The 21,011-nt window shown below is 39.4% G+C and overlaps 2 protein-coding genes and 1 long non-coding RNA gene across 9 annotated transcripts in view; 1 reads left to right on the top strand and 2 right to left on the bottom strand.

Annotated features, from left to right (window-relative positions):
• The window catches only part of cyp27a1.1 (cytochrome P450, family 27, subfamily A, polypeptide 1.1), a 165,237-nt gene extending 164,224 nt beyond the window's left edge, over positions 1-1,013 (top strand). For 3 of the 4 annotated variants that reach the window (XM_084688252.1, XM_084688250.1, XM_084688251.1), the window contains 2 exons: positions 249-357; positions 591-1,013. In XM_084688252.1, coding sequence (XP_084544378.1) covers positions 249-357; positions 591-811 — 330 coding nt within the window. In that variant the 3' untranslated portion in view covers positions 812-1,013. Of the gene's footprint in view, positions 1-248; positions 358-532 lie in introns of all 4 variants that reach the window. The other variant, XM_084688254.1, reaches the window with a different exon arrangement.
• A 41-nt stretch (positions 1,014-1,054) lies between these two features.
• Positions 1,055-7,252, bottom strand: LOC146234430 (uncharacterized). The gene is made up of 4 exons (XR_014741569.1): positions 3,780-7,252; positions 3,132-3,272; positions 2,171-2,373; positions 1,055-1,471 (listed from the first exon to the last, which is right to left on the bottom strand). It is a non-coding gene; the product is annotated as an uncharacterized LOC146234430 (long non-coding RNA).
• Positions 7,253-10,833: 3,581 nt separating this feature from the next.
• The window catches only part of bcs1l (BCS1 ubiquinol-cytochrome c reductase complex chaperone), a 40,233-nt gene continuing 30,055 nt past the window's right edge, over positions 10,834-21,011 (bottom strand). For 3 of the 4 annotated variants that reach the window (XM_084689416.1, XM_084689417.1, XM_084689415.1), the window contains exons 5-8: positions 13,375-13,438; positions 13,109-13,281; positions 11,990-12,107; positions 10,834-11,730 (exon numbers count right to left, since the gene is read on the bottom strand). In XM_084689416.1, the coding sequence (XP_084545542.1) occupies positions 11,478-11,730; positions 11,990-12,107; positions 13,109-13,281; positions 13,375-13,438 (608 nt within the window). In that variant the 3' untranslated portion in view covers positions 10,834-11,477. The remainder of the gene's footprint in view (positions 11,731-11,989; positions 12,108-13,108; positions 13,282-13,374; positions 13,439-21,011) is intronic. The other variant, XM_084689418.1, reaches the window with a different exon arrangement.

Raw genomic sequence — 21,011 nt, 5'->3', positions numbered from 1 at the left:
AAGCAAGCACACCCCTACAATTTCCCCAGAAATTGTAACCTCTAGTTGTCATTGTAGTTATAAAACGAATAAGGCTTTAAGTGTAACATTTTGGAGTTCTATCATTCAGATAACAAGCCTCTATTTTTATATACAATTAAGGTTGCCTTTTCTACCTGTACTTTTCTAAATGTGATATTTGCAAAGTAGCTCTACTCTGTTGATATGCCCTTTAATTGATAGTCTTTGAAAATGTTTTTACTTCTTAGATCATCTTGAAAAGGATCATCTGGCCTATGCCAGATAGTGAGGATGACCACAGCAACGTGGAGGAGACATGCCTGGTCACAGGCTTTTTGAGAGACTACATTGAAAAAGGTCAGATTATATGTTAAAACAAATCGGATTCGGAACACTATTCATATCCTAGAGCTGTTGCTAATAATTCACATTGAGTCCATATTTATGGAAACATGTTGCTGAAAAATCAGATTTAGTAAACAATGTTTTAATTTACTGAAGAAAGCCCACTTTGTTTTTTATCACTCTACAGTGAAGCATTGACTAATGATGTTCGGGTAAACTTCAAAAAGGTATGACTGTCTTTGTAGGATCTTCTCAGGAACTACAACTACTCCTGAAGTTTTGGACAGGTTGGAGTATACCTCCCCAGCACCTTTATGTTGAAGTATCTCCGGAATTTACTCTTCCAGTTGCCTCAACCTGCCTCACAACGCTGAAACTCCCACTAAAGTGCCAAAGTTACCAGGCATTCGAAGAAAACCTGGAAGCATCTATGAGATCTACAGAGTTTGGGTTTGGACTGATCTGAGAAACTGTCTTAAAAAGCAGAGGTGGGTAGTAAGAGAAGCCTAACTCCCACATTTCCACGCCTGGTTTGTAGTGTTTGTAAATTTTAGTGATGCTTCTCTTTATTTTCAACTGTTTGTAAAAAGATAGTTCTATGCTCATGTTGAATACATTTGTATAGTCAATCATACAGAAGTACCTCCATAAGGAACTATCCCCTTAAACCGTTTAATAATGTTTACATTTTAATATCATACAGTTAAGGAGTGTGATATTTTATTGACAAATGTTTAAGGTTGTGGAATAAAGATTTAAAAAAAAAAAGAAATTGCTTCTTGCTTCCAAAATGCACTATAACCTTTACATGTGAACTTAATTGACTGTAACGCTGTTGCTGGTATTTAAAAATGCTGGGTTTGATTCTTGCCATATCAGTAGTGGTTGTAGTTCTGGATAGGAGAAGGGGAGACTGAGACTGTCACTGCATCAACTGCTGTAGTGTGGCTGTGTAGATGTCCAGTGCATCCAAGAAGGGAACATTGGGGTCAGGTAAGCTAGCTATGTCCTCCTCGGTCAGGTGTCGTTGCAGCTGCACTTGAGGTACTTCAACTTTTTCCCTTTGACCTCCAAGGTCATCAAAGCTGTACGGTCCATCCCAATCAATACCATAGTCTGCCTCCACCTACACACAAATAAAAGACGATTGGAATTTTAAGATTATTAAACATTTCATAAACTTTGTAACTGTTTCAGAAAACTGAGGCTTTGTTTGGATACAACACAATACAAAACCAATGGCATCTTAAAATGTTTCACTTCAAGATTTACAATTATAGTTTAAATCAAAATTAAATTTTAAGTTTTAAGTTAAATTATGCAATCAGTTCTCCTAAGCTTAAAGGAGTCATCCCCTGATGTTTAAGCATATCCTGTCTCTGTAATTGTCTCAAAATGATTACACATGAGATTTTGACTGGTCTGGATGCTCATTGTAATAATGGTAATGAGGTGCACCTTGATTGAGAATGGGCAGAGCTGGACCAGGTCTGCTGCTGTCCCCCTCGCTTTCACAAATTCATTTTCTTGTTATGTTGTATGTATGCATGCATAAACGAACATTTCAAACTCCAAATGTTCAGTCAAGTTTCAACTCAGGTCCAACTATAATATGCATGTTTTAACAAGGAAAATTTAGATTTTAAGGTGATGACTCCTTTACATATACATTTTTTAAATACATGTAGCCACATAATTTTAGGGTTTTTTAATGTTTAATTGAAATGATGGCTCCTAATATGATACACTCAACCATTTTAACATTCCTCATCAGGATCCTCAAGGTTTCTGAATGATGTCCAAAGTTGGTAGGGAGACTGGCTACCTGCTGTTCTCAGGCTATGACGGTTCCAAGCATTCATGAAGAAGGCCAGTTGTCTCTGTAGTTGAGGCAGAAAAGCCCAGTGGAGTGCAAAAAGATGACTCTCATCATCAGGATTCAACATTCCTTCTCTTTCCAAGTTTTGAAAGAGAACACGGAATGGGTCCAGGACTTGGATGTACACATCTCTCCATAGGCGTTCCATCCTGGAAGGGCAAGTGAAACAAAATGAAAAAAGGTTTTTGCTTTGAATTTGAATCGACAAATTGACATAATTAAGTTATATAAAATTAGAATTGAAGACAAAAAACAATGTTCAAAGAAAAGATTGATGTGCATAAAAGCGGTAACTTTAGATAGTCCTGAGTAACAAGCTTGTATCCAGCCAGGATTTAGATAATGACTGACAGTAAAGGCCGATTTATACTTCTGCGTATCCGTTAACGGACAGACGCACGCATGGTGTCGGACGGATTGGTTGAATTTATACTCAGGGGTGCACATAAGTGGTACGCAGGTACGCATGCGCGACAAAAAACAGGAATGCGTGAAGGTGCCAGTATGGTACTCCGTTACGGATGGGCGGGCCGCCGGATAAGACGGATTTATTAGCATTTCTGTTGCCTTTATGGTTCTCCGAAGGCTGGGGGTGCTGAAAACAATTCACCGCCAGAACAGTAGGTGGAGAAGCGTTTTTTTGTCGAAAACACGTTGCTTGTTGCGTCTTTGTAAGTTAGAAATCGTCGTTGTTTATCTCCCACCTCTCATCACACATGTGACCCTCCTACCAGCTGTCACTAGTCAGATGAAAAAATAGGGGAAAATAGTAGCACTCTATAACAAAATGATATGCTTATCTTATATACACTATAGCAACTATTAAAAAACTATTCCATAGGGTACAACAAAGAAAAGTTATGGAGCGGGTGAACAAACTCAATATATTGTATGTTCAAGCATGTACCGTATTAATTTGTGGTTTCCATCTATGTGCCACATTGCATTTGGTGCAGGAGTATTGCCTTCGTCTTATTGTCCAATTGGCCATGGCCCGCACCTCGTTCCCAATTGGGTCCACTCTTTAAGGAGTCACATACTCTTGTAACTACAACAACAATAGCAAATGTTAAATTTCAAAGACAAATTACATGAAATATTAACAGCACATCAGTTTTAGCACAGCACAGGTAATGCTAATGAAGGGAAGATTTCTTATTTTAATAATCATGTTATTATCTTTGAATCATCCTTGTTATATAAAGCACTTTTAACTAAATTTTTGTTAGAAAAGTTATACAAATAAAGTTTATTATATAACATTTATATTTGGTAATTTAGCAGACGCTCTTATCCAGAGCGACTTACAGTACCTACAGGGACATTCCACTTGAGGAAAGTAGGGTGAAGTGCCTTGCCCAAGGACACAACGTCATTTGGTAAGGCCGGGAATTAAACCAGCGACCTTCTGATTACTAGCCCAATTCCCTAACCGCTCAGCCACCTGACTCCCCAATTATTATTATTATAACTTAGGTCAAACTGAGAGAATGGGCACTGATTGAGCTTACAGAGGACTGCATTCATATGGGGATAAACTTCATATTAAACTTACTTTGCACTAGCAGTCCCCTGGCATAAAGCAATGACTTCATCATCCTGTATCCTGTGTTAGGGTGACTTTGGTGGATTTCTGCAATGACTGCATCCAGCTCTTCTTCACTCAGTGCAGAATACATGTCTGACATTCTAAACAAACAAAAAAACAATTTCTGAGAATTATCTTGGCAAGAGTAAGAAAGATTTTTTAAATTTATTTTATTGACCATTTTCACAGCAGTCATTTTGATGTGATTTTTTTTTTTAGCTTATTGTGTGTTTGCCACATTATCACATTGTGCTGCTATGGTCTCATAGTCAAGTTTCTGAGGGGGATAGTGCACATGAACCTGCTAAAGTCAGGTGCACAACTTGGGAACTCGGTGTGGTTGCTTGCACATTGCAGAGTTGACATGGAGAACTAAATAAATCGCGTCCACGTTTTGTTAATGGCAAATTAACAATAACTTTGGCTAAAATATTATTTCGCCTATTAATTGTTCTTAAACACAGCTCTTTTGAATACTCGATTAAGAGTATTCAAGAATGAAACCATTACCCTGTTGGGAGTTGTTTCAATAATCATGGCTCACTATACTGTATCCCTTATGACATCACAGTGATCAGGTTATAACTTTGGCACAAAGCATCAAATGGCAACAAATAGCCTATATTTAGTTGTGAACACGGCCCCTTTACAAATAATAGTAATAAGGAGTCTGTTACCTCAATCCGTTGCTTTGTATCCTCCGACGGATGGTCTGGTGGCCTACGCCGAACAGCTCCGCTATGTCCTTTATTTTTAAACCATTTAATAAATAATTTTCGATGGACTCAAACGGGATGTGGATGGTTGGTCGTCCCCGTCTCATTTGAGGCTCCACAGTATCCAGCCGTTCCAGGACTGAAGAGAGATTTACACTATGGCAACCTAATTAATGTGTACGTCTGTGACGGCAGAGTATGCAGCTAAGTTCTCTGTGACTTGTTCTACTCGGTCACGGGCATCAGACTCAGGTATATTATTAGTTTCTACCAGCTCAGCTAATTCTATCAGTGTCTGCACAATTTGAGGGAGCGCCATGATCTGTGATGCGTCCTCTAAAGACCCGGCAATTCAATCAATTTCCCGGCACATTTGCCATGTAATGCAATGCGTATGTGCACACCGCCCCCTATCGAACAAGATGGGTAGCTCGGTCAGCAGGGAGCTGAAGAAGAGAGGCTACTGATGTCACTCTGCTGCGCCGCTCAGAATGCATTTTCGTTTTCGAATTATGGGCAGTTCTTTGCTAGCCTGGTCCTAACCAGACCCTCGTACATTACATTTGTACAGTGGGTCTGGGATCTCTTCATTGACAAACGTTAACTTCCTAGAAGGCGGGTCCTCTGTTGAAGTTTAAAACTATTGGATCCGCCCAAAGCCACTCTGATTTGCCATAACCAATCGCAAGCGTTCGCCTTAGCCAACTCCTTCACCACTACTGTAACGGAGCTAGATGCCGTAGCTGGAAAATCAAACTTTTCCCGAACCACGTGGGGAGGAGGGCCACAACATCATGGCCACCAACAAAACTCAGCAAGGAATGTTCTTGCTCTGGCTTTAACCTATGGATATTCGGCAGCGTTGCTGCCACAACCGCAGAATAGTTTCGCTCGCATCTTTCTCCGCCGCCATTACTGAACTACTCAAACTAGTGCACGACATTAACGTCATCGTTCTCAGCCACTCCCTCTGTTCGCTGATTGGACCTACAATTTTTTTTTTCTAGAAACCGACTTCAGAGCCTAGCTCCCAGACCTACTACTGAAGCGAAATCCAAATTGAGCGGAAGTACGTAGGAGGGCAGAGCCAGGCTAGTTCTTTGAGGGCAGAACATGAAAATGAAATGTCTGCTCCGTTTTCTTTTGGATTATGGCATAACATGTGCAGTCTTGAAGAAGAAAATGCAAATAGGATGATTGATTACTAATTTTATTTATGAGTCAAATAATGCAGCCACATTCTTAAAATGAAAATGCATTTATGGAAATGCATTTGAATTTGAATTGTGGTCACGATTTTGCAGCCACGTTCTTGAAAATGAAAATGCATTTCTGGAAAAGCATTTAAATTTGAATTGTGGTCACAATTTTGCAGCCACGTTCTTAAAATGAAAATGCATTTCTGGAAATGCATTTTCAAATTTCAAATTGAATTTTGGTATCTATTTGCTGGGGCATATTTTGAAAATTCAATTTCAAATGTCTCTTTCGTTTTCATTTTAATTAAGTGAGAGAATGAGCAGTCTTAAAGAAGAAAATTAAAATGCAAATAGAATGATTGATTACAAATTTCATTTATGAGTTAAATAATATAGCAACATTCTTAAAATGAAAATGCATTTCTGGAAATTTTAATTTAATTTAGGTCACAATTTGCGTCCATGGATGTGATGTTAGTTCGGAAGATCAATAGTTAATGCGAGCACGCGTAGCGCGCAATCCAATTTTTTTTGCCTTTATTTGAGCGCAACATTTTTTTAGCTTTGTGTAAAATAAACAAAGACGTTTTTCAATTGGTAAAACTTTGTGCGTAGCAACCCACCTTCTGACTTCAAGTTTCAATGACTTTCCGTTACGTTAAATTACCGGACTACTTGCGGAATGATATGAAAGATGTGAATTAGAAGCACAAAACCCGTTGCCAATGACAGCGGTCATAAACTTTTCGCAGCGATGAATATCAAGAAATTACAGACCTGCGAACGCAGACATTTAACCTTCATATGGCCCATATAAATCAACAGAACTTTTTGGAACATTCTGAAGAGCCGTATAATAACTATTTTTGTTATGTGTACCCCCGGTTGAGAGATAGTTTCTGTTGAATAAGTGAATGGAAGGATTCACTGCTGTTCTGTATATATTTAAGTTATTGTCTATAGTTACTGTTGAATAAGTGAATGGAGGTATTCACTACTGTTCTGTATAGGGCTGTCCCCACTCAGTCGACTAGTCGATTTTCTGGTCGATATGCTCTTGGTCGACTAAGATTTTTTAGTCGAGCTGTCCTATGGCAGTGTGAGATCTGATTCCAGCTTGTGTCATCATTGCTGAATTAACGAAATGTTCTACATAAATTGAAGATTATATTATTTAAGACAAATAAAGCAACTCTAAACATTTATCATTTAAAAGAAAAGGTGTTAGTATTTTCCCTTTCATTGATCTGTGGTTTGTTTTGGTATTTTGCACACGGCACAAGCACAATTGGCTGCAGAACTAGAAACTCTGCCATAGCCTACTTTGTCAGTGTTATTCGTCAAAATGGCAAAGAAATCTATGGTATGGCAGCATTTTATTAAAGTACATTTACAAGGTACCGGGTGACTCGAAAAACGTTGAACGACTCTGCTTCTGTCTGGAGTGGGCTCAGGCAGATCACCAACTTCAAGCCCAGAGCCCCCCACTCCACTAAAGACTCTCGTCTGGCCAACGACCTGAACAAGTTCTACTGTCGTTTTGAAAGACAATTGAACAGTCCTGTACAACTCCTTTCCACCTGTGAGGCCTCCCCCCCTCCCTCCCTCTACAGTGACGACTCTATCCATTCAGGAGAGAGAAGTGAACAATCCCCCGCAAAGCAGCTGGGCCGGACTCTGTCTCTCTAGCCACCCTCAAGAACTGTGCTGACCAGCTGTCTCCGGTGTTTACCTACATCTTCAACACCTCCCTGGAGACATGCCATGTGTCGGCCTGTCTCAAGTCCTCCACCATCATCCCTGTGCCCAAAAAGCCCAGGCCAACTGGACATAATGACTACAGACCCGCCATGACCTCTGTGGTAATGAAGTCTTTTGAGTGCCTGGTGCTGGCACAAGCCATCACAGACCCTCTACTGGACCCCCTGCAGTTTGCCTACAGAGCCAACAGGTCTGTGGAGGATGCAGTTAACATGGCCCTCCACTTCACCCTACAGCACCTGGACTCCCCAGCATCCTACGCCAGGATCCTGTTTATGGACTTCAGCTCTGCCTTTAATACCATCATCCCCGCTCTGCTTCCGGACAAGCTGACAGACTTCCTGTCTGACAGGAAGCAGTGCGTTCAGCTGGGAACACAAGTCTCTGATTCCCGGTCCATCAGCACTGGATCTCCCCAGGGCTGCGTCTTTTCTCATCTATTCTTCTCCCTGTACACCAACATCTGCACCTCCAGTCATCCGTCCGTGAAACTTCTGAAGTTTGCGGACGACACCACCCTTATTGGGCTCATCTCTGGTGGAGACGAGTCTGATTATAGGTGGGAAACAGACAACCTGGTGACCTGGTGCAGCCAGAACAACCTAGAGCTCAATGCTCTCAAGACAGTGGAGACGGTTGTGGACTTCAGGAAGAACACTGCCCCACTCACCCCCATCACCCTGTGTGACTCCCCAGTCAACACTGTGGAGTCCTTCCGCTTCCTGGGCACTATCCTCTCCCAGGACCTCAAGTGGGAACTGAACATTAGCTCCCTCACCAAGAAAGCACAACAGAGGATGTACTTCCAGCTGAAGAAATTCAACCTGCCAAAGACAATGATGGTGCACTTCTACACAGCCATCATTGAGTCCATCCTCACCTCCTCCATCACCACCTGGTACGCTGCTGCCACTGCCAAGTACAAGAGCAGGCTGCAGCGTATCATCCGCACTGCAGAGAAGGTGATTGGCTGCAATCTGCCTTCCCTCGAGGACCTGCACACCTCGAGGACCCTGAGACGGGCAAAGAAGATTGTGGCTGACTCCTCTCACCCTGGACATTCCCTATTTCAGTCACTCCCCTCTGGCAGAAGGCTGCGGTCCATCAGGACCAAAACCTCACGCCATACAAACAGTTTCTTCCCTTCCGCTGTTGGCCTCCTCAACAAGGCCAAAGCTCACACTGACTGAATGTCTTTTAAAACTATTTACATTTTACACTATACTCAATTCCTGTAATATTTGTATTTTATACTGTATTTTACATTGTAAATTGGCAAATTATATTTTACTTTATTGTATATTTTATTTTAATTGTATTCCACTTAGTATTGCTAATTATGTATCCTTAGTATAGTTGGACCACATATTTAAATTTAAGATTCCTATGTTTACTGTATGCACCTTCCTGCCAAAGCAAATTCCTTGTCTGTGCAAACTTTCATGGCGAATAAATCCCCATTCTGATTCTGAATGCAAACTCTGCCAAGAACGGTTTATTTTTCATAGTTCAACGTCGAATATGATGTAGCCTACCCTCTGAAAAACTTAAGTTGGCCTAGCCCTACTTCGCTCATGCTAACGCGCTGGGTTGAAAAATGAATATGCCTATTATAAGAATCACATCCAAATCGAATTACACTATCTTCTCAGGCAAAGACAACAACATTTGTCTCTGTTGCACCGTTCCCCACTCAGCTTCTACGTAAGTTCGCATGCTGCAAGTTCAGGCAGAGATAAGCGCGCTCTGATGATTTGCATGTTAAACAAACAATTTATTTGTAGTACATTGTAAGATATACTAAATACCATTGGCATTCGGTGATTTTTGGCTAAATACCATTGGCATTCGGTGATGATTGGAACTGGTGATTCGAGTCTTATTATTAGTAGGCTATTAGCGGCAGAATCTGCAATGTCCAGCAGCTATGAGTCAGATCGCGAAAATGTTGGTAATTTTTTTTTTTTTTTTTTGCGTTTCTAATTAGTCAATTTTCAGACGTTTCAGTCTAGTCTTGGTCGACAAAAGAAAATCTTAGTCGGGGACAGCCCTCGTTCTGTATATATATACAAGTTATTGTCTGTAATTACTGTTGAATAAGTGAATGGAGGAATTCACTACTGTTCTGTATATATAGTTGTCTGTAGTTACTGTTGAATAAGTGAATGGAGGGATTCACTTACTACTGTATAATGGCTTTGTGATGACTGAAAATAAAAGTTTGATCACAACAGAAATTTATTTTCTTATGCTTTGTTTGTGTATTTTGTGGATAAATGTTTCTGCTAAATAATACCTCAACATTTAAAAAACATTGTTGATGTAGGTCTGGGCCATACAAATCCCTTCCTTCTCTTGTTCTCTCCTTTTTTCTCTTTTTCCTTTTTTCCCTATTTTTTCCTCCTTTTTCTTCTTCCCTTTTCCTCCCTCCTTTGCTTTCTCTCCCCCCCCCCCGGTACACGAATGTTCCCCAGCTTTGGCGCGGCGTAACGCAAAGAACGTCAATAATGTATACATTATTGCTCTTGGGATCGAATCCCACTCAAATCTTTTATTTTCTTAGCTTCCATTTATTTTGTTGTGGCAAATGGCTGTAATGTACTGCTCGCTACATATACAACTATGAAATGAATTTATTTCAAAAGATACAGTGAAGAAACAGCCATACACGAAATCGGAAACGACACGTTGTGTTTCAAAGGGTTACGCGTAAGCTATTTTGATCGTATTGTCTGGGTTAGCAGCAACGTTCTTAGTATGAATTTTTTATGTGTCATAAGGAGCTGTGATGTCGTGGTAAATATGGCCATTGCCTCGAAACAACCCCAAATACGCAATTAGTAGCCTACATTCACTACTGTAATGAACACAATGAGATCGGTGCAATGATCAAGCATTTAAACAGTTCTCACATACGTTGGAGATTTGTCATATAAAGTTTTGCAGGAGTCCATGCCAATTCTCCTTGGCTTTACAAGATTAACTGACCAACAAGAAAAAAAAAAATCTTAACTGAGGTTAAAATGAGGGATATCCCTGCAGGTAATTTTTGGGATTTGGGTGGGACATCATTCTGACCGTTCAGAAACTATACTGAGTAATGAGGTCAGTCCAGGTTGACGTTTCATGAATGTGTATGAATGTTTCAAACAAACAGGTCTGTCCAAAACACATTTTTAGTTTACTTGGGAACCAGATTAATCAACCAGCTCATGTTTTATGTGCTCCAGCAGCTGGGGCTGACCAACATCCCATCAAATAGATTTCCCCTCCGACCTGGAATCTAGTGCGGCCAATCACAACTGTTTATCTGATATGTGTCAGGTTTAATGTGATGACCAAGAGTGCCATTGAGTCATTTTATTTACACAATCAAGATGTTTTGTTGCTCTGATTTGTTGTGTCTATCCAATTTCATACAGACACATTTTGGAGAGTGCCCGTTGATAGTGCTCCTTGGAAATATTTTTTTTCCTGAGAGGTTCCAGACTGATTCACATTTGCAAATTGGTATGGCAATGCCAGGCCAGGACACAGGCCTTCGCTGTTCAAAAACGCCAGAATGCACATAATACAGACAGACAAAAAAGTTAACTATTCATTTTCATGTCAACTATGTTCTTCTGAGTATGTGCCAAACCCAGTAAATCTTCAAGCCTACTGGCCTCATAATGGTACGAAGCAAGCACAGGCCACTGACGCTAGGCACATGAGGTTACTGGATGTAACATTGTTACACAATCGTGCAAAAATTTACATGACAAATGTATCCCCGGGATGCTAAAATGTGCAGTCACTTTAATAACTTTTACCATAAACAGCCTTAGACTACCCAGAAGCAATATAATAATAAATCCATGTCTGCAAAACACAACTGTGAAAATTCTTTATATTTGATACCTGTATAACAGAATACTCCACTATTGTTCTAGTTTTTTGTAAGGATTTGTGTGGCTGAATTTCAGACTCTAAAAGGGTTCAACTTTGTCTTATGATTTTAATTCATTCACATTGTCAATTGAGCCTGTAGGATCCACTTTGTATAACATGAAATGTCCTTGCACCTGGGCAGCACTGATATCAGACCGAATTGCCAGGGCACACTCTGCAAACCGGTCAGCCACTGATGCAGACTCGGCAGGGTAGAAACGGCGGAACATCTGCTTCAGCTGCCAGTGGGAACAGTGGCCAACATACTGCTTCAGATCCACACGACCAGGCCTGATCAAAGCTGGGTCCAGTCTAGCACCAAGGAGGTAGAGAGAGGTATAGTATAAAGAGACAACAAAAATATTTGGGCCCAACGTGAGTAGTAGCCCATATTACTACAAACACTTTGCATTTCAATGTGTCTCTATTATTGTAATTATTAATTCTGACTTAGTTTTAAATAGGCATATTCAGTATTTCAATTAAATTGGCAAATCATTTAAATGTCAATATATTTTCATATACAGTGCACTGAATCAACCTGGCTTCCTGTGTTTACAACATACTGTACCTGTCAATGAAATTTGTGGTCATGAAGACTATTCTAGCCTCTGACGATGCAACTCCATCCAGTGCATTAAGGAGTCCACTGAAGGTAAGCCTACCCATGCCTTGGTAGGCCATCGGGTCTGAGTGAAAGAGGTGCAATGGTAAGTTTAAAAAGGACTTAGCGGTCAGTTAAAGCGTTTACAATACAAAAGAAATATAAAATGTTGTCTTAAAAAAATATGTTTATCCTTTTCACACATTCTTCCTCATACATATTTTGTAGTGCTGTCAAACGATTAAAATATTTAATTGTGATTAATCACTTTGATGTTATAGTTAACTCGCGATTAATCACACATTTTTATCTATACTAAATGTCCCTTGATTACTTTTTGTCCGTTATTTTTTCTCATTTTAATGCTCTTATCAACACATAGAAAAGTGGATCGGATTGCTTGGTGCAAATGTTTTTTATTTATTGAAAACAACATTGTAATCGCCTGGCTTTGACGAGGGGGCGGAGAATTCGCATCAGCTGTGTGCTTGGCCATCAAGTGGTATTTCAGACTGGACGTGCTGCGATGATAGCTCAGTTCACAATGACAAAACACACAGATCACTTCGGTCTTGTCAATGGAACCATTTGACAACTTTTTTAAAGTAAACTTTCCATTCAGAAACTTATTGGAATCCATTTCGGTGTCTCGCGCTCGCCATGCACTCAAAATGTAACGTTAGCCTTCTACTCTTTGGCTGGCTCACAGGCATGTGTGGCGTGTCTGTTGTTTTGTTTCCGGTCTAGGTAGATCCGGTGTGGTGTTGTAGTTTTTTTTTACTTCAGTATTTGTTGCAACAGCATGTGAAAAAAACTACAAAGTTTGCTAGGCCAAAAAGAATGTTAATGGCGAGATAAAAAAATGTACGCCGTTAATTTGGGTTTGCGTTAACGCCGTTAAAAACGTTTTACCTGACATCACTAATATTTTTTTGTAAAATGTGGTCAGCGTATCTTGAATAAAAAGTCCTCTTCTATTTATTATCCCTTCCCTTCTCATCCTTCCCACTACCCACCATGTCCTCTTCCTTGTTCCTCTATTGTTAGCCACCTGATTCCCTCTTACTCCCTACAAATATGACATACTTTCAGTTGGTATAAGCTCTCGGCTGACAAAGGCAGCATCCACGTCTTCCAAGAGTATGATGCTTTGCTGTGGCGCCACGCTTAGCAGGTGGTTAAGGCGATCATCCGACAGACTGCGATCGCTTAAGCTCATCAAGCTGATGCTGTAGCCCAGCTCTCCTGCAAGCGCCGTGCTGGAATACATGCACACACATCGAGCCACCTTAATATGATATCAACAAATGTCATGTTGATTACAGTGTTAAGAGTAAACAAACAAAACTCACATGAAGCTGCTTTTGCCACAGCCTGGGGGTCCATAAAGCAAATAACCTCTTCTGTAGGGGATTCCTATATACAGAACCAATTCTCTTAATCCCCAAAGATTTGACACATTGTTTTTGAAATTATGAGCTGAGGAGAATGTCAGAACTTTGCAAAAAAATTGCAAGCTTGTAACTTGAAATGTTAACATACACTATATAGGCAGACCTATTGCAACACCTACACATTACACCTACATGAGCTTTTATGATATCCCATTATAAATCCATAGGCATTAATATGTAGTTGGTCCGCCCTCAGAAGCTTCCAATCCACTGCAGAGTTTCCCTGACCATTTTAGCATGAGGGAATGGTTATAGGCTATTGTGGCAGCCTCAGAGTTGAAACAATTGCATCAAAACAAAGGAATTGGGCAACCCTGTGTAAAAATTGTCGTAACCTGTATAATAACTTAAACTTCTCCTCTAGTTTTTCCCTCCTCGTGATAATTTTAAGCATTTACTCATTTAGCATTTCATTAATAAAGAACCCCCTTTGAAACAATCTGATTCTAACAACGTTGTCACTAGCAGTATCTTAGCTTAAAAATGGCAAAATAACAATTTAATTATACGAAGTGCATTTGTTTTCACATTTGCGTGTAGACAATGGTATTGGCGCAATTCTTATGTCTCATTATTTTAGAGCGGAAACAATAATTTACGATTGCAAATAAGCTATGTTTTGTAAAGCAGATAAATGTAATTAATAAAATCATTTTTGCATGTATTCAAACATGGGTCTAACAAATCATTAGCCGATAAAATCATGAATGAAAATTGACAGTCTATGTATGTAAGACAAATTAGTGGATACTCAAACTACAATTTGCGATCCGTAGGTCTATAGAAGGAGCTATTGAAATTGTCTCAAACATTCAAGGGTCTGATAGATCCAGTTATCCTGGCAAAACAGTTATTGTTCTTTTTTTATTGACAGGGCACGGTCCAAGTATTGCAAAAATTAGAGAAGTGTAGCCTATTAGTTTGGAACTTCTAAGCTAGAAGGTACAATCTCTGCTTGCTGTCCCATTTATCCTGCTCTCAAATGTTTGCTCCCTGAACAATAAATTGGACTGTGGCGTGTGTTTATATCAACACAAAATGGTCCAAAAACTCTATGCTCGTTTTTAATTGGGCTATATGGGGCTATATTGGGCTTGATATGTTGGGCTACTAGACCAACTGCAGTCTAACATAACCCGCAACATGTTTGACATTCTCGAGCCAATAAGTTACATTTTGCTGAATGACAACGCTCAAATGAAATAATCACCGACTAACAACATGGACATAAATGACAGATTGCTGAAGACACGTTCATTTTAAAACCATGTCATTGCTCCGTGCAACAAGCGCCATCTAGCGATCATTACGTCAGTAACAACATCCCTATCAGGAGACTCATGGGTCAATTTGACCCCAAACTGCGCTTTTAGTTGCAAAAAAGGCTTGGCGCTTCTAGTTAAGTGATACCTTTGTCTTGTGATATATTGGGAGATCCCATGTCTGACACATGTTAACTTGTGATATCAGCCGAATTGATGTGGATGCGATTTTGAATTCATGAAAAATGTTCTAGTGTTAAGTAAGCCAAACAAATCAACAGTTAAGGTGCTTTCACAACTATAGTTCGATTGCTTGGTCCAAATCAGTGGATGAGTTGCTACTTTTTAAACCTTGTTCACAAGGTCCTGTATTAAGCAAACCAACGTCTGAAAAAAAAATTATGACACGCGGTCAGATTGTTTATCTATTGGACAGAACATTTGGGATTGACACTTCCTGTCAATCACATTGTCACGAACAACAATGGAGCAACAGCAGCGTATTGCGATCCTATCTTTCATTGTTTTGGTGTTGTACGATTTTGTTACCACAAAATGTGAAAAACTTTTTTTTCTTTGGTCTTGTACCCATGATTATATCCAGGTCATCAAATCATGGGAATTTATTACTTTCGTCCATAGAACATCACACGCTTTTCTATATTGCTGCCCAGGTTTTTTTTACTTTCAACCGACATTGGTCCACTGTGTGCTCAGTTACACTTTTCAGTTTATCAATGAAGAATTTGAAAACATCGCTTTTCTTATGTGTTTCTACAAGCATTTCTGCAATATGATAATCAGCTCATATTTGCATGAGACCCTTCACTTTATAATTCCCCTACGTTTTCCCTCAACTAATTTAGCTGCTAATGAGCAGCGCGGCTGTCTCTGCCGAGTGTCAACATTCTTTTTCAACCCACAATGCACTACATTTTGGTTTGCTTCTTATAATAGGTCATATATTAAACAAAATATTTCCCATGGTCCCCACAGCATAATTTTTAATTTTTTTTAATGGTAGCTGGCTATCTTAGATAGCTGCCGGGCTAAGTTACCTAGCATTAAACTCGTAGCAATACTACTACCATGCTAGTGTTACTTGCTAGCCTTCTCATTAGTACATTTGGAAACCATACTAAAGCGTTGGTCGCATAGCTTTTGTCTATTGGAAAATATTCAATTTGAATGTTTGAATCACATATGGGACGCTACTCATTAATGGTTCAATTCTGATTACGTTCACACCAAAAGTGAACCGAACCATGGTTCTCTTGGAACCGGACCGAGTCCTGTCTTTTTAGGAGAACCATGGTTCGGTTGTTTGGTCCACACCAGAGTTTGAATTCACCTCTCCAAATGAACCAAACTTACAGAGAAAACAGAACATGGTCCAATTGAAACGGACCAAACAGGTTAAGCGTGAAAGCTCCCTTATTGGCCAAAACACATTTTTGCTTATTGCAGTGAGTTCAAATGACATAACTTTTCCTTTCCTGGACCCTTTTATAACAGGGTCCCGGAGTCCCTATACCAAGTTTGGTGTCAATGCAGCAAAGATTTGCTTAGATATGACGTCACTTCCAAATTGGCGGCTTCTTTGCCGATTTTAATTGGCTGTAACTGGCTTTGAAAATCAAAGATCCATCCAACAACTTTCGTGAGGCTTGGTCTGAAGATCATGTGTGCAAATTCTAGGGAAGGTCAGACAACATTTGTTGGGGTAACAGCAAATATTTTTCAGAGAATTCAAAATGCCAGAAAATGTATACCACCGGAAATGACGCCGTACTCAGCCAAGCTAGATGCATGTTTCGGCTTCCCGTCGACAATTTGGAGAAATGAGAATTAGAATTTGTGAAATTATAAAGACATCACCTTCAAGAGACAAGGTTTTACCAATTGGAAAACGGCAATGTTTATGTTCCATAAAGCTAAAAAAAATGTGCGCTTAAATGAATGCAAAACAAATCACTCACGTGCTGTGTGCGCTCACAGTAAGTGTGGAAGTACCTATCTAGCATCACATCAAACCCAGACTACGCCCTAGGTTTGGGCTAACCCCCAAATGTTTACAACGTCTGGCTTTGCTGGATCGTTAAGCAGTCTCAAATTGTATCAATCACCGTGGTTACATGGATTCGAATTACGAGCTTATTTGGACTGAAATAGAATGATCCTTTCTTGTAAACACCTTTGTTCGAATAATTGCGGCAGTGTTTCCCCTAGGATTTTTTTTTTGCAGTGGGGGCAGGTCTGTCCGACCCCCCCCCACCCCCTCCCCTCGGCCGAAATAAAGTTCTAACCCTATATGTTTTGGAGTAGATTAATGTAATAGTCTAATAACAAATGTAATATTGCATATATTTTTGTCCTATTTTCCGTAGAGCAATACAGTTAGGCTACTTAAAGTATGTTGTAACGTCACTGTGTCCAATCCCGACCAGTTTTTAGCTAACATTCTGATAAAATGCCACTTCAAATATTGATAAAAAAATGATTGTATCACGTTTTCAGCTGATTTACTGATTTCACGTTAAGCTTTAACTTCTTACCTTTCGAAATAAATATTGTAAAAAAAAATTGAGTTAGCTTATCCTTTACTAGAGCCGGTAAAAAGACGCTGGCGCCTGTAAATTAGCCGTGCGGTACCCTTGTCCAAACCCGACCGCACTTATACTCGTAGTAGACACTCGTTGCTGCTGTTTTTCCGGGTATATTAACTTGATCCAGGGTCACCAAACTTACTATAATGTTGTCAATATATACGGGGACATTGAGATATCACGCTTCAAAATCTCCAAACTATGCGATAAAATCTAAATTGGACTGTTTACCACCACCTGCTGGATGTTTTGTTGAACTCTTCTCATGTCATAGTAAAAAGCGTCGCCCGAGCGTCGCCCGAGTGGTCTTTCGGCTTTCTCTCATCAATGTAACTTTCCTAAATTATTTAGACATGTAAACGTCCATATATGTTTATGAAATTTGACACGTAGATTGTTTGGTATGCCTAAAATAATATTACTTACACTTTGCTAACGATTGTAAAAGAAAATGGTGGCAAAAAGACCAGAAACTGGGTGTCCAAACCCCGTTCGGGTTTGGACAATAGTAGTTTACAGCGGTCGGGATTGGACACAGTGACGCTAAATGGGAGAAATATGCTGCCAATTAATAATTGACGTAACAACTTATTGTAAATGGTCAGTAGCCTAGCCTATCGATCAAGGTACTCGAAAGCATGTACACTGTCGGCTTCACCTTCTAACCTTCTAGAAGGTAACTTTCTTTCATCTTTAGTTACCAAACAATATGTGCATAACACAATGCATGACATCACAGGATTCTACAGTACGCAGCAGTAGCATCTCTTACTGCAATCTAGTTTGCAATATTTTTTTAAGCTCACCTTCAGACACTTTCTGCACCGATGATACAATACAGTTTTTCCTGCTTAACAGGTGTTGCTGAGGTGTTATCTGTCGATGCCAAAGTAAATTCCTAGTCTGTGCAAACTTTCATAATGAACGTGGATCACTCAAAACTGTTCATCGATGCTGCCTTGTGAGGTGCTTCAGTAGCTAGGTTACTTGTGCTAGCCGCATATCGTTTTTTCTCCCCAGGACATAGCTTGCACTTTACATTAATGTTCTTGTTAACCTGTGACAAAAAGGTAAAGTACTTGGAATATTTCATTTGGTGAAACAGCAAGACGTACCTGCTGCAGCCGAGTCCAAAATCTTCCACTTCAAACAGCTAGAGCCCGCGCTTATGCAGCAAAAACTCGCGTCTCCCGTGCAACTGCACTACAGCTAACGATTTTAAAGAGGCAGCGTTCACTTTTATCCTAAAACGATACATTTAGATTTTAATTCAATATTGATTTATACAGAACTGTTTGACTAATTTACATTATGTAACGCAAGTACATTACAAGTAACTGTAATTCAATTACCTAAAAATGAACAGTAATCCCTTACTTTACTTTTTCAGTGGATAAGTAATTTAATTAAGTAGTAACGCGTTACGCAGTTGAGATTGCATGCGTGTCTTTGAGAACTGTAAGTCATATAACTTATGTTTGCAGTTCATTAAAGCCTGTTATTGTATAAGTCTACAATTATTGCAAATTTATGTTAACTGGTGATTTTCGTTGTTTGTATTCTTCCCCTGCTAGCATAATTGCATGCCTGTTGATTTGAAAGCGATTGCTGCCCTTGCTCACGTTTAGGGCTGCCGCGATTTGTCGACGTTGTCGACGCTGAAAATGCGTCGACATCAATATTTTAAATCGACGCATCTTTTAAAACACATTTTTTATTATAAAAAATACAAAAAATGCTTCAATTCATTATAACAAGTGTTCTTCTTCAATATCACATCGTAAATGGTGCTTACATGACGTCAGTCGTTGTTGGCTCAAGTCATTGGTCGGCTCCAGTCAACGCTCAAATATCATGGCAGATGCAGAGTCCGACTTGGTTCTGAAACCCAAGTCCTCAAATACCCGAGGCTTCAAAAGTATGGGAATACTTCGACTTAACGCTATCACCAAACAATAAGGTGGTTTGTACACTGTGCAAAGTTTCAATGGCTTACCACAGCAGCACTTGCGCTATGCACAAGCACCTGAAAAGAAAACATACAGGCACAAAAAAGGCAAAACCACCGTTGTCTGGTGTCGTCTATTCATGTTTATAAGGGATAGCCTTTTTAATCTATGTTGTCATTGTAGCTGCTAAATACACGCATTATTAAAGCTATAAAGTTGCCTGCCTGCTACCTTACAGTTTCCATTGAATACATGTTTAGGTAGGTTAGAATTGGGGTTTATTCTACGTTGGTCGATAAGATGGCTCTCTAGGTTAGCTCTTGCTATTTATCTAACTTGTTAACCGTAACCATGACGCTTTGCTAGGACAATGGAGGCGTATGAAGTGATTTAAAGACGTTAGCCCTACTCCGGCTCTAGAGTGTGGTAAATGTAGATTACCTGGTTCTTAAATAATTGGCGAATATCGCTATTTAATCATTAACGAACTGGCATAAGCACCAACCCAGAACCAGCACCTTGGAATTTTTGGTTTAAAAGGGGTGTGTGTTCATGTATGTTGGGATATGTTATGTACCTTTTCAAAATATTTTAATTAACGTTGGAGTTGATAGTTTAAACCTACAGTTTTGTTTAAAAAAAATTATAATATATATATTTTATTTATTTATTATTTTTTTTAGAAAAATGAATCGTTTAGATTAACCGACTAATCGATAAAATAGTCTACAGATTAATCGAAAGAAAAATAGTCGTTAGTGGCAGCCCTACTCACGTTTGTATTTTAGGTGTACTTAGTAACGCGTTACACCCAACACTGTAGTCGAACATTATTAGCTTGTTAACTTCTGGGAGGTAGCAAGCTAACTAGAATGGCAAGACAGCTGCAGAAACACAGGTTTTTAGGGATTGTAAGAAGTATTGCATTACATTACTTATTGAGTAATTAAATTACTTTTCAGACAGAGTAATTACAAAAGTAATTTCACTACAATATTGATGAAGTAATTAGTAATTAGTAATAAATTACTTTTTTGAAGTAACTTACCCAACACTGTTCAACTTTTTGTAGTCGCTCGTGGGTTTGTGCCTTCGTGACATTTGTGACTGTGGCTAGCTAGTTAGCTTAACTAGTGTTCTTAACTTTTCTCCACAAAAAAATTAAAGTCACATGACATGAAAACTTCACTTAAGGAGGTTATTTAACATTAATATGAGTTCCCCTAGCCTGCCTTTGGTCCCCCAGTGGCTAGAAAGTTTGATAGGAGTAAACCAAGCCCTGGGTATTCTTCTACACCTTTGAGAAAATGAGAGCTCAAACACTCGGTTTTGAAAATCCCATTATTGTGACGTCACAATAGGGAAGGTTACCTCCCTTTTCTCTGCTTTGCCCGCACAGAGAGTTTGGCCCACCAATGAAGAAATGAGATACAACCATGCAAGCGTGACATTGTTTTTTTTCTAGAGACATCATGGCTCGCAAACGACCGAAGCATGGCAACTCTTTCTTCCTCATAGCATTTAAAGCTACAGACACAGAAACGCACGTCCTTAGGAAAGCTATATTTATATTATATAAATTATATATTATATAAAGACAAATATATATTTGTCTACGGAGTGCATAAATTCAAGTTTTTGTTAAGGATGGGGAAATAAATTATAATACTAACTAGAGAGGGTACAATTTCTGGGGAAATTGTGGGGTGTGCTTGCTT

The sequence above is a fragment of the Hypomesus nipponensis genome, chromosome 23, assembly GCF_054491055.1.
Source record: "Hypomesus nipponensis isolate SF chromosome 23, ASM5449105v1, whole genome shotgun sequence".
NCBI lineage: Eukaryota > Metazoa > Chordata > Actinopteri > Osmeriformes > Osmeridae > Hypomesus > Hypomesus nipponensis.
This window is presented reverse-complemented; position numbering and strand designations above follow the sequence as displayed.